The following is a 27,802-nucleotide window of genomic DNA, read 5'->3' as shown; positions in this document are numbered from 1 at the left end:
TTATGTAGCTTGTCACTGCAGTGGCAATCAGTGATCTGTATGCCCATGTGAAGAAGAAAATGAAAAAATAAAGAGACGTACTATGAATGTAGCTTCCCTCAGTGTAGCTCTTTTATTGCCTCTGGACAGCAGATTGAATGACCTCACTTTAAAGTAGCTTCCAGAACACTGATTCATGCCCTAGTCCCTGTGTGCACTTGCAGCAGAGCCCTCTTCACCAGCACTGCCTAACCCCCCCCCCCCCCCCCCCCCCCTTACTTCAAAATGGTCTCCTGGCATCTGCTGCAGCTGGCTCTGCACTGATGGACGACTCTCTAGGTTTGCATTTTTTCCAGAAACGGATCAGAGCGGCTGTCTCCGGTTGAGAGTGGTGCTTAGTAAAGTGGGTTTGGGATGGGGGAAACTGAGGGGGGTGTTGGGACGGGGGTAACTGAGGGGGGTGCTTGGTAAAGTGGGTTCGGGATGGGGAAAACTGAGGGGGGGTGTTTGGGATGGGGGTAATTCAGGGGGGTGCTTGGTGAAGTGGGTTTAGGGGGGGGGGGGGGGGGGGGGAACTGAGGGGGGTATCTGGCTGGGAGCCTGAACTCACTTGCCCTCCTGTGTACACATCATTTAAGCTGTCACACCATCCCGGGTCATCTTTCAGCAAAATCCTGGCCCTCGGATAGACCAGTGGGACTTCGCAGATTGAGCCCAGATATCCTTCCCTGCTCTATAACTGCCATCAATGGGCATCATTTCAGAGTCTCTCTCCCGAGTGGCATTGGCCTTGTATTACATACTCTTCACAATATAACTCTGCTAATCCTCTCCACCACCCAAACATCAGTCAGTAATGCATTACAGTTCCTAGCAGATGAACACCTTATATCATTCGGCCTATTACAGATATGCAGTGCTCTGCAATGGGGGAAAGGCTTCCGATGTCCCTTTCATCTTTGCGATACGATTAGCCAAAATTTGACTGTACTGTTTCAGTCAGCTCTAAGTCAGCCTACACTAAAACAGGTGGATCAGAGCTGCTTCTAGCTTTTACTTGGAACTGTGTCAATGAAACCATCGTGCCCCTGCCAGCACTCTACCCTCCACCACTCTGCATAGCAGTAGTAGTAGTAGTAGTAGTAGTAGTAGTAGTAGTATAATAATACATTTTATTTGTAAAGTGCCTTCCCCATGCCAAAAGTACCGTACAGCATACTGAGTGTGGTAAAATAACCATGTATATATAAACATAACACAACAACTTTAAATTAAACAAGAATAACATACAGTGTGGCAGGTGCTGCTTCAGGAGTGCACAGAATGACTAGCTGGTGCAGGTTAGAAATGTTCACACTACATTATATGGCCTATATAATGTGTGCCATGGCACAAATTGTTCATACATGTAAAAAAATGCTTCATTTGGCTAAGTTTGATGTCATGTGTCGAATAGGAACACAAGACTGCAGGAGCAATCGGTTTGATCCCGTTGGAGAAAGGCGGGTGAGCAATCCTTGGGGTATCACAGAATAAGCGCCACTAATTACTGATGAATAGTGATTAGGACAAGGAGAGGGAACCCCTGGACCCACTACAGTAATTATATGATTTAATGGCAGCCTTTTACCTCTGAACTGAGCAGGATCATATATGGACAATTTGTTTTATCATCCTATCTCCCATTCAAGCTAATTATTAATGCAGTGTTTGTAGCTTTCATTTCTTCACATTAGATTTTTGTTTTTAGAAACCATGGCATTTAAAATGGAGGGTTAATCCACTCACTGCAAATGATCAATGCAGTCATGTGTGGTGCTCATAAATAGACAATTCAACACGTGGTTTTCCCGCCAAAGCAACTCTTCAGCACATTCTTCAGCCATGAGACAAGGCATATCAGCTTGCAACACACGTCTGACAAACAGGATCAATGATTGCATCAACGAAAGCCAACACCCCCTCTCTACTTCCTTCTCTCTACCGTGGCCCTAATATATCAAACCGACACCCCTCGTGCCTGTCAAACACGATTCCTTAAGCAAACTTGGATCATACAGTTGGAAAATTGCTCCTTCATTTGCACAGTAAAGTACAAGGAGGAATTTCCCTTCACTTGTTTTGCCCTCAAAACAGAAGTCCATATGAAAACATTGGTTTTATAGTATTCTTGTGCAGTTATAAGTACGTATCCATTTTTTACACCCTGCCAGTATTTTCCCTGAGTGCAGCAACTTTCAAGATTAAACATTTATTTTTTTAAATCTGATCATATACTGTACATTCATTCAATGTCTGGAGGCTGTGCTGAAACATGGCCTATGGTCTATTTCCATGCTCATTAATACCCAATACCAGCCATTATAAAGCCTGCAGGTTATCAGAAACGTGTGCTGACTGCAAGCGTATCCAACTGCGTATCCAAAAGTGTATCTACTGTGCGCAAGTACAGGAATGAACCAGTGTAGTTTATGGAGCAGTTAGAAAACTAAAACAAAGGTATAGTTTCAGGCTATTGGTTGGATCAAAACCAGCACCCTAGTCCCGTGCCTCTGGAACTGGAGTTGGGCATCCCTACCTTAAGCTATCTTGGGATTTATTATTATTTAAAACATATTTCTACCTTTTTGTTCCTGATTTGGAGTCATTCTGTCTGTTGGGGCATGTGTGCGTCTCCTAGGAGAAGCTGTGTAGCTGAAGTCTGAGCCCAGGGCAGTTTTCACCTTCATCTCTGAGCCAGGGAAATTACACTGATAATTTACACACCCGTGTTCACACGATCCGAGAAGAGCTGCCTATCTCACTGACAGCAACCGGAGGATTTAATGCTGTGGTACCCCAAGGAACCCTGGGAAATGTAAATCCACTCAGAGGGCTGCTGGGTGTCTCTCAGTTAAGGCACCGTGAGGTGGTGTGTGGATGAACTCCAGTGGCTTGGATCGAATCCGGTCTTTGCCAGTGCCAACAGTAAATTGGTGATTGTGTGAGGGTTCTGTAGTTTAGGGGTCAGATTTCCCATCACATTTTCACTACGTGTGTTGGAGGAGAACCACGGATGTCTACAATCTTGGTGGTGTGGTTTGTGCACGAACGTGGCTGCTGTTGCAAATAACCTTCAGAGCAATAACACCTCTGAGATACTTTCAGTTTTTCACTGAACTTTAGTCTTTGAATGTACTCAAAATAGGCTACATGACTGAAATGCGACAAGAATGTTAAGAGAATATAATAGATTCCACGTGGAATTGATGAAAGGAGAGAGACAGTTTGAGTGCAAAAGTGCACGAGGGGAACGGAGAAGCTTGTTGAATTAGTTATGGCTGAAGAAATTACTTACAAAATATTATTTTATATTTCTTTAGCTACCTTTTCCATGTTCTGTTTTGTCTTGTTTCTCACATTTTACCATGTTTCTCAGTGTGACCTGTAATATGCCTTGACACCGTCTTCCGCTTAGCCTATAGGGTTTTATTTAAATAAAATAGGTTTGCAATATTTGGCTTCATTATCTTTATGAAATCAGGTCACTGTGGGTGCAGAAATCAATGCTGCAGTGCTGGATGAGCCTTGGTGGTGTGGTCTTTAAAGTTCAATTTAATCTGGGATACAACCACATGGCAGGACATGACTTATTCCTCTCATCTTCATCTCAGTTTTGAAGTGCATTCATGGCCTCATTCTTGGTTCCCCCTGAAGGGTTGACTTTTCATACTTTACAGGTTCATTTTCCGCCAACTCAAGTTTTCAAGCTAACCCTCCCATATCTTTATACATCTGCTCACAATTAGCTCAAATGACATTGATTTTATCTGCTGCTAGTTTCACCTCGTGCTGATCACCGACACTGTTATCTGGTGTTTGAAATCAGTTAGAAGGAATTATTTTTAACTACCGATTATACGATTGCTAATTTAGAGGGAGTAGCCTATAGGTTTGCTAGCATCCCTCCCCCCTAGTTTGCTATGTGTTATCAGTGTTACCCTGTTCCAGTCTGCTCTCTCTCACAGAAGGCCCCTCCACGATGACGGAACCTCTGCAGCCTCTGCTACCCCCCACTGACCCCCTGTGAGAACTTCAGTCACAGGGGGGTTATGGACCTGCCAGTCTGCCAATGGAGGGGCCCCCTGTTCAGTCAAAATTACTGGGTTAGTGTAATTATTGCATGCCTTAGTACTTGACACCCTACCTACACCCTGGTCATGGAGTCCCCGATGTAAATATTTTGTGCATTAAAGTAGCACAGGCACGGTGGATAGATGGGGCGGATATTATCAGTCAGTATGCAATGATCAAGCAGAAGCTGGGTGAGTGCCCCTTAACTTATGCATATGAACCGACAGTACAGTAAATGCATCCCGAAATGATGACCTGTTCAGAGAGGTTTTTGTTCCGAAATAACAGATGAATTGGGAGGGGGGGAGGGTATCTTGTTCTAGCCAATACAAGCGTGCCTTCGCCTTCTGGGACCAGTACAATACCTGGACTCTCCTCCTGCAAGGATTCCACTATGCACCAACCATCTTCAACAGGCGAGTAGCAAAAGTGATCCAGAAATTCAGCGCACCCCAGCTACTCAACCAGTACCTTAATGGCCTGATTTTGGCTACAGACACAGAGCAGCAGCAACACAGTGTACTGCAGAATGGACATTTGTAGCTTCTGAAGGACTCAAATGGCTGAAAGTTAACTCCAAAAGGGCCCAAATAATGCAAAGAACAGTTTCACCAAAAGTGCTGATCAAAACTTTTGCCTGAAAGTAAGGCAACCCTACATTCATTTTTGGGTCTGGTAAGCTACCAGAGGGACTTTATTCCCATTTTTCTAAGATGGCAAAGCCTCTGCATGAACTAATCAAACCGGGCAATCCTGAGCTTGAAATTAGCCATAGCTTGCAAACAAATTGAGCTATTTGTTTACAAAAACATGTATATGGACAAAAGACACATAAATAGTCAAGCATTGGATATACAGGAAGTGAATGCAATGTAAGTCTACATTACAATTGGACCTTTAAAACATTGAACGATGTATTCAGTGACTTCAGCCACTGTCTTGAAAGCTGAACAGCTATACAAACAGCGAGAGAAGATGACTCTTAAACAAATACAAAGTTTATGATGTAGTTTAGGGTTTGATAAGCCACTGGGGATGGGGAGGCTGGAGAAGAGATAAGGGCACAAATGGCCTGGTTAGGGCCTTCAGGAGGTCCTTCTGAAGCTGGGAGCTAACGTACAGCATTTTTGTCCATATAATTTAACAATTAGTGGATAGTCCAAAATCTGTGGGTGCTGGTGCCTATATCAGGGGGCCAGAAGCGTACCTGGGTATGAGCGACACTGGGACAGAGGGTTTGTCCAAGGCACCTCCTTCAAAGGTAAACGCTAGGATCACAGCATACATTGAGGGTCTAGCGGAAGGTAAACAGTAGGATCACCGCATACATTGCGGGTCTATCTTCGTATGTTTCTCTGTTGCATAATGTACAGTGAATTGTCATTCCTTTTGCTTCTGTGCCTGTAGCAGTTTCTTTTTCTGGTGTAACACCTTAGAACCGTAAGATGTCTGTTTTGTGATCAGTATTATTTTTCATCCAGCAGATAACTGCCAAACAGTGCCCAGCAAAGTGCAGGAAACTAAAGCTCACATGAAAATATGTGAATGAGCTGGAAAAATGAGAAACGGAGCAGATTAACAGTGGACCACTTTTGTCCCACCATTTGCCAGCTCTCCTGTGTGCAAATGAAAGGGCACATAGAGGAAATTGTCATTTGTTGACCTTCCGTTGCATTACATCATCCTCTGGGGTCTCAGTGTCGCTCCAGACAAACAGATGCCATCGCACAGCAGTTCGGACAGGAAGCCAGAGTATGGTTCTCTCTTGTTCAAACATCTACCCTGGGACCCCAACCTATTAATACAGCATCGCTGCAATGGAAAATCACCACAGCTGAGCCGTCTTCACGCCCAAAGGCTCCTCATTACACGAGCGGAAAAGTTTGTGGTGATGGTAGAAAATGCTGCGATTTTGTCTTGGCACAACTCAAGCCTGAACCGAAGCCAAACAGCAGCAAGTTCACACAATAGCATGAGGGCATCGGGTATTGAGAACATCGGTTTGAGTGTCAGAAGCCTGAGGTTAAGAACAGGTGTCACTCAAGTGTTCGGGGTGATTCATACTGGCTCAGTCTTATGTTCTTTTGTTTTTGTTCGATGGCTGTTGTTTAAAAGCATTCTCATCTTATGAGGACAGAACAAGCTCTGACAATTGCTGGACACAAAAAAGAACCTGCCAGTGTATACATATGTGAGGGATAATACCCTATGAACAAGTCAGTTGTGAGGAAAAAACTGCCGGCAGTTTACCACCCTGAAGGGCAGTTATTTCTACGGTTAACTTGCCGAAGTAATGTAGCTCTGGACAATGTATTTTTTTTGTTTACAATCAAATATATTAACTGAAACAATGGTATCCCTGTTGCTGAGATCACAGAAGAAAAGTTCTGTAGTTCACCATTGGCGAAAGGAAATAAAACGCAAAATAATGGCAAGAAATTTATAGACTATATTTTATGTGACACTGACTTCAGTGTCACATAAGCCTAATCTTCAGCCTAATCTCAAACTCAAATCCTGTCTAGTGGTATTTATTATAACATAATTCAATTATATGATAAAGTGACATCAATAGGTGATTGAAATTTTACACAATGGATAGGTTGTATTTGGGGACGGAAAAGCGGGTGGTTGGGGGGGTCTTGGGATTGCGGAGCTGGAAGTGAAGGCCAGCGGCCCTTAAGTGGTCCGCACTCACAGCGGCTTACATAGCTTGTCTCTCACCTATCACCACCACTGCATTGTCCCAAGAGTGATACAAATTGAGCAGCACACCAGGCGTAAACCCAGATAGCATTCAACACCTCTCACACAGCTGCTATTTATTCATCAATGCTCAGTATTACCGCTTGTAGTGAACAGCCACGCAGTAACCACAACACACTGTCTGTAGAGAAAACTGAGTGTGTGTGTGCGTGTGTGTGTGTGTGTGTATGTGTGTATGAATCACGTTATCTATAGAGAACATTTAGTCTGTGTGTGTATGAATCACACTATCTATAGAGAAAACTGAGTGTGTGTGTGTGCATGCATCACACTATCTATAGAGAAAACTGTGTGTGTGTATGAATCACACTATCTATAGAGAAAACTGTGTGTGTGTGTATGAATCACACTATCTATAGAGAAAACTGAGTATGTGTGTGCAAATCACACTATCTATAGAGAAAACTGAGTATGTGTGTGCAAATCACACTATCTATAGAGAAAACTGAGTATGTGTGTGCAAATCACACTATCTATAGAGAAAACTGAGTATGTGTGTGCAAATCACACTATCTATAGAGAAAATGACATTGAAAATGGAGTAAAACAAGTGATTTGGAGCTAAAGCATGCCATACGAGGTGAGCGAGAGGGCGTTCAGGAAGCAGGATTCCTCTGTGAAAGCGGGGATGCTCACCTGGGAGTACAAGGCCGAAGGGAGAACTAAAGCGCCCCGCCGCGCTCCCGTTTGGGAATGTACACAGGGCTATTTTTACTCCTGGCCCCTCACACATTCAAGCGCCCGTCCCGTCCCGTCCCTGAGCAGGGCCCATCCAGAGGCAGCCAGGCTGCTGGGGGCTTTGTGTTTACATAATACAGCGGGGCACTACTTACAAATTAGTCCCATTGGACATATCCAAGGAGCAGGGCTCTTAGTGACTCTGAGTGACGCCTGCCAAAACAGGCCATGTGTCCGCCCCATTTCTTTTCCTTTACATGCCCATTTGGGGTGTTTCGTGACACGCGGGCTTGTGGGATTAGTGCAGGCCTGCGGACTTTAAAGGCCAAGCGCTTGTTTTGAAGTGTGATGACACATTTTTTTCCTGCAGCGAAGGGAATGATCATTTATATCAATGCGGGCTGTCTGTTACGAGAATTAGTAGTGAACATGATACGCTTTGTACTCGTTTTAGGATTTCATTTATTTTTTGACACAGGTTTTTCCCTTTGTTTTGTCTTGTATAGCTGCTACAAAATGTCAGCGAGCAGATTATTTGCTCTTGTGGCCATGTAGAATCGTGGAAAAGGCAGCTGTTCATGCAGAAGGGGCGGCCTGTAGCGTAGTGGTTAAGGTAAATGACTAGGACCCTCAAGGTCGGTGGTTCGATCCCTGGTGTAGCCACAATAAGATCCGCACAGTCTTTGGGCCTTTAACCCTATTGCTCCAGGGGAGGATTGTCTCCTGCTTAGTCTAGTGAAGTGTATGTCGCTCTGGATAAGAGCGTTTACCAAATGCCATTAATGTAATGAAAGGGCTGATACAAGTTTTGCCATTTCAAAGAAAATGTTTAATTTACAAGACACTATTCTAAAGACGTTTTGGGAGGAAGATGAGAAGTATTAGAACTTGAAAATCACAAGCAGCAGCTCACAATCTGTTTAAAAACTGCCCCTCCTACCCCATTACTAATGAATTAATTTAATAATCAAACATGTTAAAAGCATTGTGGTAAATGGCTTCTTGTGCTGTAGATCAAACTATAGAAGTGTATATAACATACAGTTTGAAGCACAACATCAAAGCAATCTCCTAGCAGTGTGAAAAATCAACCTTCCTAGGGTGCACCTAAACATATTTCCATAAGGCCAGAGGGTATATGTGCACATGCTTCAGAGCACAAGAGGTCAGCTTGTATCCCAATGCTTCATGGGGAAATGTGTTCCGTTTGCCCACATAGTAAAATGTTTGGGATTCATAACAGAGTATAATGATATAATAACAGCATAATACGTGTCAAATACTTTGGTTCAGAGTAGATTTAACACTGAATATTTCACTGTGAAGAGAGGAGAGGAAGGATATGAGTATCATACCGGTATCACAGTGTATCCAAAAAAAGATATTTACTTACTTAATATTCTTTAAAATTGTTTATTTTGTTATTTCAGAATCACATCTCATGATGGTACACTTCAAATAAGTGTCAATGAAAGTTTGAAACATGGTACATTCACCTTCATTTGTTCTAGGGTAGACGATAAAAATGTATATGCACATATTACCTATATTAGAATTATGTAGGAAAAAAATGAAAAATTGAACAAAGCAAATCATGCACTAAATCAGAGAAAACACAAGCATGCACACACTCATGATAAGCAAGGCATTAGAGGACGTACAGTGATCCATGAATCTCAAACATTCAAACCCAAAGAGACTCTGAACCAGACATATTTCTAGATAAACAATAGTAATTCACTAGCTATAGCTATATTGAATAATGGCTAATGTAACAAAAATAGAATTAACACTTCTAAACAGTCTGATGGTCTTGTTTGTAATTATAAATGTATATTAATTATAATTGTAAAAATTATAATTAATATATGTACCAAGTGTCCTTCGGGTACAACATTTTAATGGCTAGTTTTATTATTGTAATTTGCTTTACTAACGAGTATATATCTTTGTATGGACCATAACATCATCCACAAATTAATGTAACATAGATTGAAAAACAATAAAATGTATTAAATGTTTATAGCCAAGTGTGAAAACAGAAAATCATCTATAATCTTTTTCTTTTCCTTTTCCAACTCTATCTTTAAGGCCTGTATCGAACAATTCTTGTCTTGTCTTGTCTTGTCGAACAATTCCCTCCTAGCCGGTCTCCCTCCCTCCTAGCCGGTCTCCCAGCGCCCCCAAGCCCCTCCAGCTGGTCCAGAATGCTGCAGCCCGCCTGATCACCAGTCAGCCCAGGTCGGCTCATGTCACCCCACTCCTCATTGGCCTCCACTGGCTTCCTATTGCCGCACGCATCCGTTTCAAGGCCCTAGTGTTGGCATTTCAGGCTGCTAAGGGGACTGCCCCACCATACATACAATCCCTGATCACTCCCTACTCCCCAGCTAGACCACTCCGGTCTGCCAGCTCTGGTCGCCTTACGGTTCCCTCTCTACATGCACCTGGCGGTCGAGCTGCACGTTCACACCTGTTTTCCGTTCTGTTTCCTCAGTGGTGGAATGACTTGCCTACCACTGTCAGAACAGCAGAATCCCTCCCCCTATTTCGACGCAGACTCAAAACCCACCTTTTCAAACTCTACCTTAGTCCTCCCTCCTGATTTCCCCTGCCCCTCCTTTCTGATATCCCTATCCTTGTCTAACCCCCCCCCCCCAAAAAAATAAAAAAAATAAAAAAATGCACTTCTGATGACAACTAAGTTTAGAACAGCATTTCATGTGTATTTTGCTAGTTTCTGGATGTGATGCTTTGACTTATGGTAGAACCTATGCACTTGTAAGTCGCTTTGGATTAAAAGCGTCTGCCAAATGACTAAAATGTAAATGTAAAAATGTTAACATTTCTTTGTGACTCATATTTCTTTAAATCATATTTGGGGGCTATATTTAACTACTGTTATTGGAAACCAAGTGTGTTAAGTTCAAATTTCACGTATTTCTGCATGTGTATTATATACTACATGCACTAACTATAATTTCTTTGAATGTTTCATGAATTAATCCCATGGTCCCATGATTCGGAAAACGTAATGTTGGGGGTTCATAGGTGTGTCTTTTATGTACAACAAAATCTGCTTAAAAAACAAGCCTTCCTTGAGTCGGACAACCCTTCACACACAGCTGTAGGAGAAAGAACATGATTTTCATAATCATGAAATAAATGGTTCATAAAGCATTCATGTGTGCATCTGATGGGACAATACAGAGGCTGCACAAAACAATATCAATTTCCATATATATCATAGTAATATTATTCATATTGACTTCTTTAATGAGCACGATAGAAAGGCACAGTTATCAGTGATTCTTGATTGAAATACTAGAAGAAAAAAAAACCCATTTAAAGAACAAGAACATTTTCTGGTGATTAAATTGGACTTTAAAATGATACAATGAAACCACTCCTCACACAGGTTGGGCTGCTTTTCAGGAAGTCTGGATCGATTCGGCTGCCCTCTCAGAGTCCTGGGGCAACTGAGGCTCGACGACCAAAGCCACCTCCTCTGGAGCAGTTATGACATCATCATAGTCCTCCTCAGACTCCACCTGTCCCCCACCGACTGAGACACGGACTGAATGTTCACAGAACAGAAAAATCTCATGTCAAATGTGATGTTCGCTCCCAAAATATTATTTACTCTCATATTAATGTGTATGCACATTATTTAGACAATGGCAATATGTCTTTTTTTTTTTTTTTTTTTTACCACTGATGTCATTCAGCCTGTTCAGTTCGGGGGTTGTCAATTCCTCCTCCAGGAGTTGAGCAGCATTGGCAGCCTCGATGTCTTCATATTCAGAGGAAGAGGAGGGCCCATGGTCCGAATCATTCTCAGGCACTGAGGCAGCAGGAAATGACAACACTGCAGGTCATACAGGGCTGCTTTCCTAGGCTAAAAGTAATACGGAAATGAAGATCTCCATTCAACAGTTTTTAGTCAAGGACGAGGCTTAATCTATGTCTGGGAAACCAGCCCATAAGTCATTAGCTGTGAAATCTGTTTAAGACATCGGCAGTAAAAAAGACACTGTGTTATCTTCTCAGTGTATTGGACTTTGTGTGTCATTTTTACTAAGTTATTTGTTATTTAAAATGAACCAGTTGTCTCATAACGAGACCTGCTCATTGAGTGAAATTCCCACTGGAACATTAGAGGGCATCTTTCCTGGGGCAAAACTAAATCGATTCAGGGCTCTAAAGAGTCAGATTTCCTACAGTGTTGCGTACCCCACAAGCGTGGTTGGACCCAGGAACCTACAGCTTATAGGGTGGGGCCTGGGCAGGTCATTGGTGGGCATTCAGAACAGCAGTATAATTCCTGATTGTTGCAACCAACAATTTAAGTAAATTAAAGTACAGTAAATTTGAGCATCTTCCATTTGGGTTACCGAAAATCATCTTCAAGAGAATAATTCCCTTTCACCCCTATTGACACGGATCAGCTAAATGTGCACAAATAATTATTTATCCCTGTTATTGTCATGGTGTATTGACCGATTTGGGCCACCAGGGGGCAGGGGGCTCATTGCTTTCACTTGGCCCTCATTAGTGAGAGTATTTAAGGGCAGTGCTGACTATCGATCGACGCTTTGGTGTCCACTGTTCGCTCTGGCGCAAAGCTGGTAAGCACAAGGTAGACTCAGAGATTGTTGAGTCAGGTAATGTGCTGGTTTGGGTTTCTGAACTTGTTAAAGAAAGAGGCAAGGAAGGTGTTCAGTTTGTTAGTGTGTGTTCACGGCTGACACGGCCTATAGGTTCTTTGTTTTCGTTCTCTTTAATTTCTTTGTGCTGGTGTGAGCCGGTGGTAGAGGGACAGTGTATTTTGGTTTGTGTTTTTCTCCTGAGCTGCGACTCAAGGTTTTATTTTCGTGCCTAGTCTTTTGCTAGGTTGTACTTTTATTTTATCCCCGGTCCAGGGATTTCAGTGCTCTACTTACACACTTATTTCGGTTGGGTATTCGCCCTGTTTTTTAAGGGTCGTTTTATTTTCTCATAGCCGTTTTTGGGCTTTATCTTCTGATTCGAACAGAGTTTTCATCCGTGTTATTTTCTGTTCCGGGAGTATTCCCCATTTGTATTTGTACATCCCAGTTCCTTTCTCTTCTGGGATTTTGTGGTGAACACGGCAGCGTGTTATAGGGGTTTACCTTTAGTCGTGTCTGGCTCTTCGCCCATCCTCAACATAACAGTTATCTTTCTATCACGAAGGCGACCTGAGCATGTTTAATACATTTATTGAAATAGTTTTAATAATGTTATTATATTATATTTAAGGACCACTCAGCTGATACAGTGAGGTATCACTGTTACACTTTGCCTAGACTGACTGATTCTAAAGTCAATAGATGACACAAAAGGCTGGAGTTTACTGTAGAGTTTTTAAAAGGCAAGAACCCACAAAGGGGGCGACATTGGTTCAGAAGAGCAGTCGCCTGGCAGTTGGAGGGTTGCCAGTTCGATTCCATCCTGGGTGAGTCCAAGTGTCCCTGAGCAAAACACCTGAACCCCAAAATGCTCCTGACGAGCTGGTTGGTACCTTGCATGGCAGCCAATCGGCATTGCAGCACGTTGGATAAAGGAGCTATTTGAATGCCAACCATTTACCATTTACCATAAACACAATACAACCTGCCTTGTGGGAGGACACGATTGGACAGCTCTAGACCATCTGTGGACACATCTCCTAACAGGAAGAAACAGACCAGATAAACAGCCAAGCAAAATCACATTAAATCAAATGGCTACAATTATTTGTTCATGGGATTGTATTTGAGAATTTACACATGCTGTCTCAACATGTGGCACAAAAAGGTCATCGCACACAAATTGGTCCACGGTTGAATCTTCATTCAAGCCCAGATATACCCAAGTGCAACATGAAAGCCATTCTTTCCCAGGAAACTTCTAAAATTAGTAACCTCGCCTGCCAGAAATGTACAAATGTACAAATGTAAAACAAACCCCAATGACAATACATTCATTCTTGATTTTTTGAAGTCACTGTGTACCAACGGAGGGCTGCAGCTATGAATGGCTTGAATGAATGTGTAATAAACCACACACAGAGGTGGAAAAATCCAGTTTCAGCAAGTATTTTGTTCTAATCTCCTGGATTTGTTAATTAGCACAATTCTTCAGCCAGGAGGTAGAATTTATCAACTGGCAGATTATATGAGTGTTTATTGGTGGAAGAAACAGATGGCAGGACTTTTACTTTGACCCCTTAATTTTCCCAGATTATTCTGTCAGGACAGCAGAACCCCTCCCCATATTCCGACGCAGACTAAAAACACACCTTTTCAGACTACACCTTAGTCCTCCCCCCCTCCCCCCGATATCCCTCTTGACTAACCCTAACCCTAAATAAATAAATAGAAATTTGCACTTATGATGACTGTCTGTATTTTACTAGTTATGGATTCGATGATTTAACTTGTGGAAGAACCTATGCACTTGTAAATCGCTTTGGATTAAAAGCGTCTGCCAAATGACACAAATGTAAATGTAAAATGTAACTCCAGCATAAATTTGTTTTTCATTCCTAGATCTGACATTTCATCATCATAGCACCACTCTCAAAGACAGACTTACTCGTCTTAACATGCCTTTTTCCTGAGAGAGAGAGAGAGAGAGAGAGAGAGAGATAGAGAGAGATAGAGAGAGCAGAGAGAGGAGAGTGGTAAATAGCATGTAGCTTGATTCTATCACATTTACTGTTATCCATATTACACACAGTATATGTACATTTAATAAGGCATTACACGATCGCATATTCCTCGGAATATTCCAAAATGAGCTACCATAGCATTTTAAAAAATATATATTTTACTGTACCTATTTTCATTAATTGAATCAGACATGTTAAACACATGCCGTATGTCCATGGTTTATAAAGAAACCACTAATGCAAACCGTTTTAAGTTCTAAAGCAACACCCATAATATCCTGCTGTATAAACTATTTGCAGGCTGCCCTCTGCTGGTGATAAAACATATTGTATGATGAGCTTCTCTTATGTAAGTGACAGTCAGTTTTAGACCATTTTAATAAATCATGTCACAGCTTAATATAACTATTTATTCAAAAGACGATTTTTGCGAGCACAAAAAAAAAACTGGAATTTTTACTTTCACACCCACGTGTCCTCAGCCAAAAGATCAGCCAAATGATCAGTGCAGGAGCCAGAACCAGGAAGATGCCCAGAGAAATAACTGCAGTCATGTCCACAGGCACCACACTAGGCACGGCATACTCTAAAAAAATGTTTTAACAAGAAAGTGACATTGTACTTGCAGTTCTCGTCTTAAGATCATTCAGTAACACTTATTCAGCAGCTTGTTAGAAAAAAAAAAAAGAAAAAAATCTATTTTCACACACGGTTACCTGAGAAGCCCCAGATTTACACGCACAGTACATTTGGTTTAAAGGCATTGCACTGTAGTTTCCTAAAACCTCTAGAACTGAAATTCAGTCTAGAACCTCTAGTAGGCAATTCAGTCTAGTCATTTCTACATGTAATTTTGGCTATAACAAGAGCAGGTACATTTACAAGCTTTTCTGTGTGTATAATCCTTGTCCAAGCGATGGTCCTGTCCCACCTGGACTACTGCAATTCTCTGCTGGCTGGCCTTCCAGCATCTGCCATCAGATCCCTACAACTGATCCAGAATGCTGCAGCCCGTCTGGTATTCAATGTTCCCAGACATTCACATGGGGTACCCTGCTCAGCAACCTCCACTGGCTGCCTGTTATGGCTCGCATCAAATTTAAAACTTTGGTGCTCGCATATTAGGCAGTTAAGGGATCAGCCCCTGTATATATTCAATCACTTATAGAGACCTATACACCAGCAAGACCCCTCCGTTCTGCCACTTCGTGCCGTCTGGTGCCTCCCTCTCGCCACAACTGCACTTCACGCTCACGACTGCTGTCTGTCCTGGTCCCACGGTGGTAGAATGACCTCCCGGTGGATGTCAGAAAGGCAGAGTCTCTGACCTCTTTCAAGTGCAGACTGAAGACTCATCTCTTCAGGCTACACCTTTCCTTCCCTAACTCACCACCATGATTAGCCTTATACATGCCATAGACTGTAATGGCACTTATATAGTTGTATAGATATTGTTGTTTTTTTTGTATTAGCTATGCCTTGTAATGTAATGTAATAACCTGAGGTCAGCACCTCAATACATACAGATTGCATCCCACAAATAATTTTTTTAACAGTGGGGAAAAAACTGCCCAAAAATAAATATTTTATTGTTGTAATGTGGCTGGAATTGGTTGAGAATAAGTGTTTACGTACTTTGACAGTGGACAAAAGCAGGCTTCTGTGAGGTACAAGATGAGGGCTTGACACAGTGTCTGATGTACTTCTCAGAGCCCGTACACGAAAGAGAGACTCTCATGTTTTTAGATTTCCCCATCAACTCTCCAAAAGGAATGGCATCACCGCATCCTAGATGTGCGCAGATCAACTGTGCTTCCATGGATGTTGGGGACCGCAGGGGGCACACACTCTCCCAGTGACCCCAAAAGTAAATTTGTACTTCTCCCCCACATGTTTCGGTCAGGTTGAATTGAACACTATCTGAAACAGACAAACAAAAAGCACAGTATGAAACCAAGTAAACAAAGCAAAAGGTCTACAGTGTAACGATGTCTGATCTGTTCTAAATCCATTTGCCAACTGCCTGCCTGTGTTCTGTAAACACTTATGTTGTATATAGCAGAGGTTTTCGAACTTTGTGAACCAAAGACCCATTAAATGGGTTATTTGGCATAATACCTCAAATATGGACATGACACATGTTTAACATATGAAACAAAGTAAACAAACTGATACAATAGCTGTTAATTATGACAGTGTTTATTTGTGTAAATGGCAGTGGAAACTAGAGGACCAGACCTGAATCAAATACAGTATATAACTGTTTGAGATTAAAATACGTTTCTGTGATTGATTGATCTTGCCAGTTGCAATTGAGCCAACCAAGAAGACCAGATTAAATATAGCAGATAAGGTTAGTCAAGCTTCAGAAACTATTTTTTAATTCAAATCATTTCATTTGCATATCTGTCAAAGGTCTGGAAACTTTTTTCTATATTAATTGGCAGGCACATCTGTGCACTCACATTTGCAGATATGTTTTTGGAGGAATACATTACCACACCTCACCTGCACAAGTGACAGAGACATTACCAAACCTCACCTGTACAAGTGACAGAGACATTACCAAACCTCACCTGTACAAGTGACAGAGACATTACCAAACCTCACCTGTACAAGTGACAGAGACATTACCACACCTCACCTGTACAAGTGACAGAGACATTACCAAACCTCACCTGTACAAGTGATAGAGACATTACCAAACCTCACCTGCACAAGTGATAGAGACCTTACCAAACCTCACCTGTACACGTGACAGAGACATTACCAAACCTCACCTGTACAAGTGACAGAGACATTACTAAACCTCACCTGCACAAGTGACAGAGACTAATCCAGCATCACACACTTCACTTTTGGTCCCGCACTGCCAGAGTTTTGACTCATTGCCGCTGCAGGACACGTAGTTTATTTCACTTTGAATCCCCGGGTGCTGGTCAATCTTGTGAGAGATTGGCTGACTGCAGTGCAGATCCTGGCAAACGACTCTGGATTCTCTATCTCCCCAGTGCTGTCCACATACGCCTCCTCCACTTCCATTGATCTTCATCTCCACTTGCCCAGAACAGGACTGTGAGAGTGTCACAGTGTGGGAGTCTGAAGAAGACGTTGCACAGATTATGAAGGCATCATGATGGGACCATACTCTGAAGTATGAACTTTAAATGTTAAAGTGGAGTTGAATTGTATGACGATACATTCTAAACTAACAATGGTGAACACACACTGGGTCCAGCTGGTTTGGAGATAGTCAAGCTGGCCACATGACGGATGATATCATTTTTATGAAAAACTACTTTAATTAAATGGCAACCGTGTTGGCAAGACCATGTCCAGTTGATGTGCCAGCTTGGCACCAACAACAGACTGTCCCCTAATTCCAGATGGACCAGAAGATCGATTCCATCGCAGGCCGGTAGCCGGAACAGTGCGGTTTTAGCCCTGTGACGTTACCTTCGCATTCAATGTGGAGTTGTTCCTTCTTAGGCCTTGATGTGGTTGCATTTGTGGTGGCACAGTCCCAGATGCTAGTTTCATTACCCAGGCAGCGGTAGCTCTCTCTCCACCAGTTCTGAAGCTGGCTCATTTTCCCCATGTGGTGGGCGAAGTCTCCGCACCGCAGGTACCTGCACAGCACCTTACTCTCCTGGGCACCCCAGTTCTTCATGGACACTGCAGACTGATCTCCATCCTCACTCAGGACAAAGACTCTCCCCTTACATGGACTGCCATCACCCAGCAACATGCGCGCCCACCCTGAAGGAAGCAGAGCGGGGTTATCCACCCTGAAGGAAGCAGAGCGGGGTTATCCACCCTGAAGGAAGCAGAGCGGGGTTATCCACCCTGAAGGAAGCAGAGCGGGGTTATCCACCCTGAAGGAAGCAGAGCGGGGTTATCCACCCTGAAGGAAGCAGAGCGGGGTTATCCACCCTGAAGGAAGCAGAGCGGGGTTATCCACCCTGAAGGAAGCAGAGCGGGGTTATCCACTGAGGAAGGAAGCAGAGCGGGGTTATCCACTGAGGAAGGAAGCAGAGCGGGGTTATCCACCCTGAAGGTCGCAGAGCGGGGTTATCCACCCTGAAGGAAGCAGAGCGGGGTTATCCACCCTGAAGGAAGCAGAGCGGGGTTATCCACTGAGGAAGGAAGCAGAGCGGGGTTATCCACTGAGGAAGGAAGCAGAGCGGGGTTATCCACCCTGAAGGTCGCAGAGCGGGGTTATCCACCCTGAAGGAAGCAGAGCGGGGTTATCCACCCTGAAGGAAGCAGAGCGGGGTTATTCACCCTGAAGGAAGCAGAGCGGGGTTATCCACTGAGGAAGGAAGCAGAGTGGGGTTATCCACTGAGGAAGGAAGCAGAGCGGGGTTATCCACCCTGAAGGTCGCAGAGCGGGGTTATCCACCCTGAAGGAAGCAGAGCGGGGTTATCCACCCTGAAGGAAGCAGAGCGGGGTTATCCACCCTGAAGGAAGCAGAGCGGGGTTATTCACCCTGAAGGAAGCAGAGCGGGGTTATCCAACCTGAAGGAAGCAGAGCGGAGTTATCCACCCTGAAGGAAGCAGAGCGGGATTATCCACCCTGAAGGAAGCAGAGCGGGGTTATCCACTGAGGAAGGAAGCAGAGCGGGGTTATTCACCCTGAAGGAAGCAGAGCGGGGTTATCCACCCTGAAGGAAGCAGAGCGGGGTTATCCACCCTGAAGGAAGCAGAGCGGGGTTATCCACCCTGAAGGAAGCAGAGCAGGGTTATCCACCGGGGAAGCTAGCGGTGGTGGCAGGGCGCAAGATGCAAAACTGACCTCCCTAAGCGGGTTAGAAACCATCGCTTACTGTATTTCCATTTAGATTCCTACGTGCAGCACACTATTAATCATTTTACCAGCAGAATTTTTATTTATTTTTTATTATGCATGAGGCATGCAGTGGAAAGAGTCAAAGGGAAAGCACAGAGGTGTTGGAAACGATCATACAGAAACGTACCAGAGCACAGTGGTATTGGAAACTATTCGACAGAAACGTACCAGAGCACTGCAGACGCCCAGGGGTGCAGTCTCCAGGCATAGCAGTGATTTGACACTCCTTTAAAGTTTTCCCTGCACACTGGATGCCTGATATTCCTCTTGCGGATATCGGTTGGTAGAGGGCAGTATTAAAGGTTGAATTGGAGCTGCAGCCCCTCTCATTACAGATTGCTGCGCGGATGTTGTCCTCGGCCAGAGCCTCTTTGCAAACGGGGTACCATTGCCCCAAAAAAAGCTCCACGTTCCCAGCACACCGCTCCCGTGGGTCTAAAAGTTTTGCCTGAATGCTGCCTGCAAATATATATATATATATATATATAAAAAACACAAAGCTCACTACTTCATAGAAAAAAAAAAATTTTTGGTCACACTTTACAATAACGTTTATGAATCAGCATTAACTAATGTAGTCGTTAACATGAATTAATCACGAACAAATACTTTGACTAAAAAATTTACTTTTCATTAGTTAATGCACTTGTAAACAACTAAAGTATTTGTACATTTATTCATACATGAAATAAAAAATTAACTGACTTTCATTCCAATATAACAGCAATAACTAAATGTAGTTGATTAATTAATGATTAATGATCAATTCATTAACATAGCTATGCGGATCAACCTCAGTAGTAGTTAGTTAACTACATTAGTTCAATTCATCGTACCATATTGTAAAGTGTGACCATATTTTGAAAAGAATACATGACAATACATCTTTTTCATAGTCTTATGTAGTAAAGTTTACCTGAACATAAAAGATTCACAGGATTCTGTTGGCAAGCTTCGTCAGTGTTGAGTATAAAATGGCACTGGGTCAAACTTGTTACAGTTTCAACGCAGTGTACACTTTTGAACATCGTTTGAATGGTCGGCCCAGTCCCTGGGCTCGACTTTGTTGGGTCCATATGTAGAGCATTTCCACACCCCAGGTCCTGGCAAACTATCTCCGAGAGTCGCGGTGTCCACACATCTTCACAAACCCCCCCACAAGAGTCCCCAACACAGACATACAGCTGTCCCCGGCAGTGCTGCTCCAAACGTACTGATTTAGTCCCTGTGCGGCCAAAACCAAAATCAGGTAACACGTTACAATAAGGTAACCAAGTCGTGGGAAGTTGATCTGTACAGCTTTGTTAATGCATTCATACATCAGAGAGTCATGTTAAGTACATTAGTCAATGCCAATTTACATGAAAAGCCTATTTATTAATGGTCAATGAATTATATTGTACGTGTGTCCTATGGTTTGTTAATGTGTAAATATGCATGTAGTCAACAAATCCATTAGTTAATGAAAAGTTAATTTCGTTAATTTACGATTAACAGCCATCTTAGTCAATGCCAATTCATGAACCTTATTGGAATGTGTGAAATCATTACCTCACATTTCATATTCCATCATAATCAGCATTTTGATTGTCAAGACAATGCAATTTGCTTATCTAGTTGCAGCTCCGATTAAATGTACACACTTCTCATGAATACATTTTTATTGTTGTTTTGATTTTAATTCAAAAGTATGTTTTTCCCCAGACAGTCCATTTAATTTTCAATAATGGTTCAGGTTGTTTAGGCTTCAAGCTAACACATGCTGTGATCAATAGTATTCAAAGGGGAGCAAAACAAAAAAGTGGCAGTACCTGAACAGCTAACAAATGCCATTTCACTGCTATTTCCCTCAGCCATGGGGGCGCAGTCAAACAGAGTCGTCTCATTTGAGGAACAATTGTACGTGCTCTTCCACATTTCACCCTGTTCGATGGTGTTGGGAATGGTTGTTAAGGAAAGGGCACTTCCGCATTGCGTTTGTCGACACACCACGGTGGCAGTGTCGTTTTTCCAGGTCTCCGGCGGTCCCATCAGCCGGTAATTTTTCCCCACATTTTCAATCCCTACTATCCCAGAACAGGGAGAGTCTCCAAGTAGGTACAGCATTTTGTCCTCTTTATAAGAAAGAGAGAGGAGGAGGAGGAGGAGGAAAATTATGGTTTCAGCCTGTCAATAACTGGTCACCACTACTAAATCAGCACAGAGGTTTAGCACCTGGGAACAGTGCAAGTTCAGAGTACATTTCTCTTTAACTCATCAAATTGAAATCAAGTTATTCTGCCAAGCAATCAGTCCAAACAATACAAGTACTATCCTTGGACAAGCAAATACAGGTTACCAAATTGCAGAAGACTTTGGTCAAACCAAAAACGGTAATTAAACATTAACATACCTGTACAGATCACTTTCAAACTATCTTGTCTTCTCCCAGGAGATTGGAATGGTTGACGATTAATACACTCACGAAGTGATTGGAATGTTCTTGAACATGAAAAGTCCAATATCGGTGCATTCCCATTACTGAAGAGGTCATTACCATTCTTGAAAATTTTGCCGCATTTAATCTCTCCACACAAAGTGTCCAAGCTTGCTGTTGTCCATCCCTCCTGTTTCACACTCTTCACTTCACCCTCATACAAAACCTGCACTCTGCCCGAACATCTTCCCACACCATCGACAAGCTGCAGTTTCATGCTGCCTGCAGCCACAAAAAGCACATAGCATGTAAACCTTTTCACACTGCACTACATTCTGCCCTGGGCTATCCTTGGCCCCAGGCTATTCACACGAGCGTTCGTAAACCCCCGGACTAAAGGCTCCTTTGCCCCTGAATAGATGCTACGGTGGAGCACTTGAATCTGAATCACAAACCTATTGGTAGTATACCACATACACTGTCAGTCTTGCAAAAGCATTGCATAAGGAGGTGAAATAAAGACAACCGTGCACTTGTTTGAGTGTGCGTATTTACGCATTGCATAAGGAAGCCATAATGAGCCGTAAAAGCCATAATGAGGAAGCACCTCAAAATAATAATGAAAAAAGGCAGTGGCAGTGCTCACCAGTACACATCACATAGGCCTCTTGGCACTTGTGGATTTCATCATAGCCGGCCAAGCAGTGCCACAGACTGGGCTCTGAGCCTCGGCACTGCACTCGACTCAACCGTCCATCCACCGCTTTCCTCCTGCCTTGGTTGGGTACGCCCAGATCCTCTCCACAGCCCAGCTCCTTGCAGATCACCGCCCTATTCCTGTATTTCCGTATTTCCCAGTTGTCGCCGCACACTGGCTCATATGTGCCGTTTCTTTTAACATGTACCACCCCGAAACAGCTACTCTCTCTCCCTTTACTGTCCAACAGCGCGATTTGGACAGTGTCTGCACAGAAAAAGAAGAAAAAAAACACAGTATTCAGTTTTGTAAATTGTAATACCTTTGGTCCAACATCTTCCTGCTCATCCAGATATTCTGACATGTAATCTTTATGTAAAACATGGGCAGGCAGAGGTCTTTCCGGATTTTGTTCCATCTGAGCCTGTTTGCAAGAGTTTGATGGATCACTTAGAGCATGAGTCTGAATAAGGTTGACTGGTGAAATACTGGGGCGGCACGGATGGTGCAGTGGGTAGCACTGCCGCCTCACAGCAAGGAGGTCCTGGGTTTGAATCCCGGTCGGCCGGGGCCTCTCTGTGCGGAGTTTGCATGTTCTCCCCGTGTTTGCGTGGGTTTCCTCCAGGTATTCTGGTTTCCTCCCACAGTCCAAAGACATGTAGGTTAGGCTGATTGGAGAGTCTAAATTGCCCGTGGGTATGAGTGTGTGAGTGAATGGTGTGTGTGCCCTGCGATGGACTGGTGACCTGTCCAGGGTGTATTCCTGCCTTTCGCCCAATGTACGCTGGGATAGGCTCCAGCGACCCTATTCAGGATAAGCGGGTTTAGATAATGGATGGATGGATGGTGAAACATTGAGTTCCTCCAGCACATGGTGACCTGTGTCCATTACACATAATTAACAGGTATGTAGTTCTGGGTTTTGATGGGGCAAAAACCAACATCTGTGGCACTTCAGGACCAGAGTTGTGCAAGTCATGAACACACACTGAAAACTTGTTAACACGACAGGTCTTTTTTAAATCTTTATGTTTCATGTCTAGTTAAGGACAACACATTTTGTGTTACTTTTGTATTAGTGTCCCCCTTTGAAACACATTAATTGTATATATGTTAACTTTGACACAAAATATGTTGAAAGGAACACAAAAGCAGGAACACAAAAAGTGTGTTGAATATCAATGCATCCATTTTGAGAGCATATGCAGTCTGTAAGACCAACAGGGATTTGAGGGATTTTCATTTGTGATGAAAAACCTGCGCTGCTGTACCTGAGCAGGTGAGATTAATATGTTCTGTCCCGCTATACCTGAACAGGTGAGATGAATGTGTTCTGTCCCGCTATACCTGAGCAGGTGAGATTAATGTGTTCTGTCCCGCTATACCTGAGCAGGTGAGATTAATGTGTTCTGTCCCCCTGTACCTGAACAGGTGAGATTAATATGTTCTGTCCCGCTATACCTGAACAGGTGAGATGAATGTGTTCTGTCCCGCTATACCTGAACAGGTGAGATTAATATGTTCTGTCCCGCTATACCTGAACAGGTGAGATGAATGTGTTCTGTCCCGCTATACCTGAACAGGTGAGATGAATGTGTTCTGTCCCGCTATACCTGAACAGGTGAGATGAATGTGTTCTGTCCCATTACAGGTCCTAGGCTCCAGACTTCCGCTGTCGCCGCATCGCAGACGTGAACAGAGCTCCCAGGCGTTAGGCAGCTTAAAGCTGGTATTGCACACGGGTTCCCAGGTGACCCGGTTGCCGATGAACCCGGGGTCGATGAACCCGGGGTCGAGGACCCTGGGGACCTCAACCTCCAGCCTCCCAGTGCAGCGGTTTGAGTCTCCAGTGACACGCACTGCGGTGTGATCTGTCAATTGGGTTCAAAATCAAATCTATTCTATTTGCTTTTCACAAACACAGAGAGTGGGAAGACAGTGGGAAGATTGGGCAAATTCCAGTTCTGAACCCCCCCAAAAGAACCAGTGAAGTAAAAAAATAAAAATAAATAAAATAAAATAAAAATAATAAAAACATAGTTCAGTACTTTGGGTTTTTCTGCCCTACCACCCAAGTATTTTCACAGTAGATTCCCCAAAGTCTTTTCTTCATTTTTACAATGAAGTTAAATGGAGAAGAAAGAGGGAAGAGGGAGAAACGGCCACAGGTCTTACTGGAGCAGATTACACCAACAGGGTGAGTGCACTCTTGTCCGGACCCAAACTGGGTGACACACTGCCAGAGAAAGTTCTCGTCCCCGGTGCAGCTCAGGGTGCTGATGAGTGGGCGCCCCAGGGCTCGGTATGTCCCAGGCAGTAGCTCTCCCACAGACTCGCCACACTTCAGCTCTCTGCACACCACGTTCGCCTCTTTTGTACCTGCACCCAACACAGCATTTCCCCTACACCCTCAGAGAAATAATGCACCCAACACAGCGTTTGCCCTTCACCCTCAGAGAAATAAGGCACCCAACACAGCATTTCCCCTACACCCTCAGAGAAATAATGCACCCAACACAGCATTTGCCCTTCACCCTCAGAGAAATAATGCACCCAACACAGCGTTTGCCCTACACCCTCAGAGAAATAAGGCACCCAACACAGCGTTTGCCCTACACCCTCAGAGAAATAATGCACCCAACACAGCGTTTGCCCTTCACCCTCAGATAAATAATGCACCCAACACAGCGTTTGCCCTACACCCTCAGAGAAATAAGGCACCCAACACAGCGTTTGCCCTACACCCTCTGTGGTTCTGTACTGTACTCTACTGTAGGTGTGAAAAATAGGGGCGACATGGCTCAGGCAGTAAGAGCAGTCATCTGGCAGTTGGAGGGTTGCTGGGTGAATGAGAAGCATCAATTGTACAGCGCTTTGGATAAAGGCGCTATATAAATGCCAACCATTTACTAAAAGTGTGAAAGTGCCCTAAGACTAAATATTTTTGCCTGAAAAAGATCCCTTGAACTAGATAGGGTTCCTCTATGAAGACAGAGGAGCCTTTTGGAACCCTTTCTCCTGAGAGTGTATACTAGTCTTAGTATACTAGTGCATCAGTAAAATTCTGAAACATTTTGGTTATTGACATGGTCATCTAAGCGTCAATTAAACAAAAGATATACCATAAATCCCCTTGGTTTTCAATACATTGGCAGCTTTGTTTTGCTTCTCAATTCAGTTCTGTTTTAATCAATAATAATCATAAAATGAATGATCAAAGGGTTATTTTCTACTGAAACACAGTATTCATTGGTCCCACACACATTTATAATCATCAATATTGAAGAGCCTTAATTCTGTAACCATATCGAAAGCTATCTGTCACGTTTCAGGTCTGTCTCGCCATGTTTTATGTTTATTCATGTTGTCTTAGTCACGTAGTGTCTTATCATGTATTATGTTAGTCTAGGTTCGTCATGTTGTTTAGTTTATTTCTTGTTACGATTTATTTTTCTCGTCATGTCTAGTTATGTTTCGTTACGATTATATTACCTGGTTATGTTGAGTGATTATCGTCTTAGTTTCGCTTTGTGTTATGTTTCGATGCATGTTTATTGTTACGTTAACTGGTCGTTGTTATGCATACACTTTTACATGTTTTTCCGCAAACCTTGCGTTCCGCCTTTTCTCTCTCTCTCTCTCTCTCTCGTTCTGTCCTTCACTCCCCTAGTGTTTCTATTTGTCTATTTACTAAAACTACTAACGCTAGATCAGGATTGGGTAGAAACTAACAAGACTAATCATGTGTTCATGTTACCTTACGTTTCTCATGCATGTCATTTACTAATTTACTAATGCTAGGGCAGGATAGGTTTATTACTAACGATTACTAATCTCCTTGTTAAACTTGTCATCCATCGCACATGTTTTCCATTTCCTTGCTACGCTCTAACCAATTGTCTACACCTGTCTACACCTGCATTTATAGCCCAGTCGCGCAACTGTTCACTGCGAAATTGTCTGCCTCTGTTTACCACGCAACTCTTGAGCATTATTTACTGTTTGATTACACGTTACGATCCACGCCTGTTTACCGACCATCGATTATTGATTTCTGTTTTGTGACCTTCGTTTTGTTTCTTGACTACGTCCCCGCCTACCGTTTTTGTACTTTTGCCCCGCTGATTGTTTCATGGTTTCGACTCCCGCTTCGCCCACGACTACGCCTCTGCCTGCCGTCCGCCTGTTCATCTGCCCCGCTGACAGCTCTCCTGCTACCGGACCTCCCTGCACGCCTACCGACTACGAGATTGCCTCTTCCCTCGGCACCGTGCTTTTTGTTTGTTTTGTATTTGTTTGGCTGGATCTTCGTGTATGGACTTTGCTTGTGTTGACTACGCTCCTGGGACGCTCCTGGGACTCCTAACGGGACTTTATTTTACTATTGTTTCTGAGTCGTGCATTTTGGGTCCAACCCCCACGCACCCGTCTCACTATCATCAAAAGCAGAAATACAGCGGTTAATGAAAGTAATTGTTTGGTCTCTGTTGAAGTGATTAGCGTGTGTCAGTGTTTACCCCAGGCTGCAAGGCACACAGCGCTCTTCCCTTTTGACGTGGTGTACTGAACAGCACCGGCACAGCCAAACGTCAAACTTAAAGAAACCGTTTCTGGAAAAAGAAGAGAGAACAGCCACATGCTGAGATGGAAGAGCCTAGCACAGTGAGCACAGCTACAGTCTAGCACAGTGAGCACAGCTACAGTCTAGCACAGTGAGCACAGGCACAGAGTCTAGCACAGCTACAGTCTAGCACAGTGAGCACAGCTACAGTGAGCACAGGCACAGAGTCTAGCACAGTGAGCACAGCTACAGTCTAGCACAGAGTCTAGCACAGTGAGCACAGGCAACATCCCACTGAATTTACAATTAATTTCACATCAAGAATGTTAGGTATTAGGTATTTGACTTAATTTTTAGACTTCTGACGTTTGGTCAAACAAATGACTGAACTTCTTGACCATGACCGCATGCTTTTAGTTCCTATCACACAATTGGCTGTTTGCATTAATCATCTGGTATACAGGAGTACCTAATAAAATGATCATAGTGTACATCAAAACTGAACAGGGGAAGAATTTTGGTTTCAGATGTGCGTGTATGGTCCCTCCCATGAAGTGCTCCGATGTTGAGCACCATTAATCTGGGCGATGGACCCATTCTAGTTCTCGTACCGGAGCACTGGACGTAGACGTGATGTGACGTGGGGCATTTGTTGACCCCCCAGCCGGGGAAAGGGCAGTCCCACAGGTGGCGCTCTGACCCGGTGCAGTTCACCTCGTTCATCCAGACATTATGGGGCAGGTTGGGGAGGGTGTGGTCCGTGTGGGAGCTCTGGGGGGTGCCGCAGCCCAAACTCCTGCAGACCACCTCCTCGTTGGCCTTCCGCCATTTGTGGTTGCAAACCACGCCCCACCGTTCACCGTGGAAGACCTCCAGCCTCCCCACGCATGGCCCCACCCCTCCCTGCAGCCGAAGCCGGTCCTCCCCTGAACAAAAAATAATAATAATAATAATAATTGCAGTCGGAGGGTTACCAGTTCGATCCCGCCATGGGGGTGTCGAAGTGTCCCGGAACAAGACGCCCAACCCCCACTTGCTCCTGCAAGGTCGGTGCCTTGCATGGCAGCCA

At 43.7% G+C, this 27,802-nt stretch overlaps 1 protein-coding gene across 1 annotated transcript; it reads right to left on the bottom strand.

The window, feature by feature from the left end:
- Positions 1 to 10,967: 10,967 nt before the first annotated feature.
- On the bottom strand, positions 10,968 to 27,794 carry LOC133139534 (scavenger receptor cysteine-rich type 1 protein M160-like). The gene is made up of 14 exons (XM_061259106.1): positions 27,767 to 27,794; positions 27,345 to 27,659; positions 26,690 to 26,782; positions 24,348 to 24,551; positions 23,822 to 24,043; positions 22,122 to 22,439; positions 21,452 to 21,757; positions 21,024 to 21,173; positions 19,393 to 19,518; positions 17,753 to 17,968; positions 17,024 to 17,266; positions 16,058 to 16,129; positions 11,249 to 11,380; positions 10,968 to 11,101 (listed from the first exon to the last, which is right to left on the bottom strand). Exons 1-14 carry the CDS (start codon positions 27,792 to 27,794, stop codon positions 10,968 to 10,970), a joined length of 2,559 nt encoding a protein of 852 aa, XP_061115090.1.
- Positions 27,795 to 27,802: the final 8 nt, after the last annotated feature.

The sequence above is a fragment of the Conger conger genome, chromosome 10, assembly GCF_963514075.1.
Source record: "Conger conger chromosome 10, fConCon1.1, whole genome shotgun sequence".
NCBI classification, from domain to species: Eukaryota; Metazoa; Chordata; class Actinopteri; order Anguilliformes; family Congridae; genus Conger; species Conger conger.
Note: the sequence above shows the minus strand (reverse complement) of the source record. Positions and strands in the feature narration are given on the sequence as shown.

Bases quoted from the DNA above. Each gene is read 5' to 3' on its own strand.
- LOC133139534 (XM_061259106.1), bottom strand. From the start codon at position 27,794: ATGCAAGGCACCGACCTTGCAGGAGCAA. The intron at 24,552-26,689 runs GTAAACACTGAC...TGTTGGGTGCAG, and splicing joins TGTGTGCCTTGCAGCCTGGG to GTACAAAAGAGGCGAACGTG. The intron at 19,519-21,023 runs GTGCCCTTTCCT...ATATATTTGCAG, and splicing joins TCGACAAACGCAATGCGGAA to GCAGCATTCAGGCAAAACTT.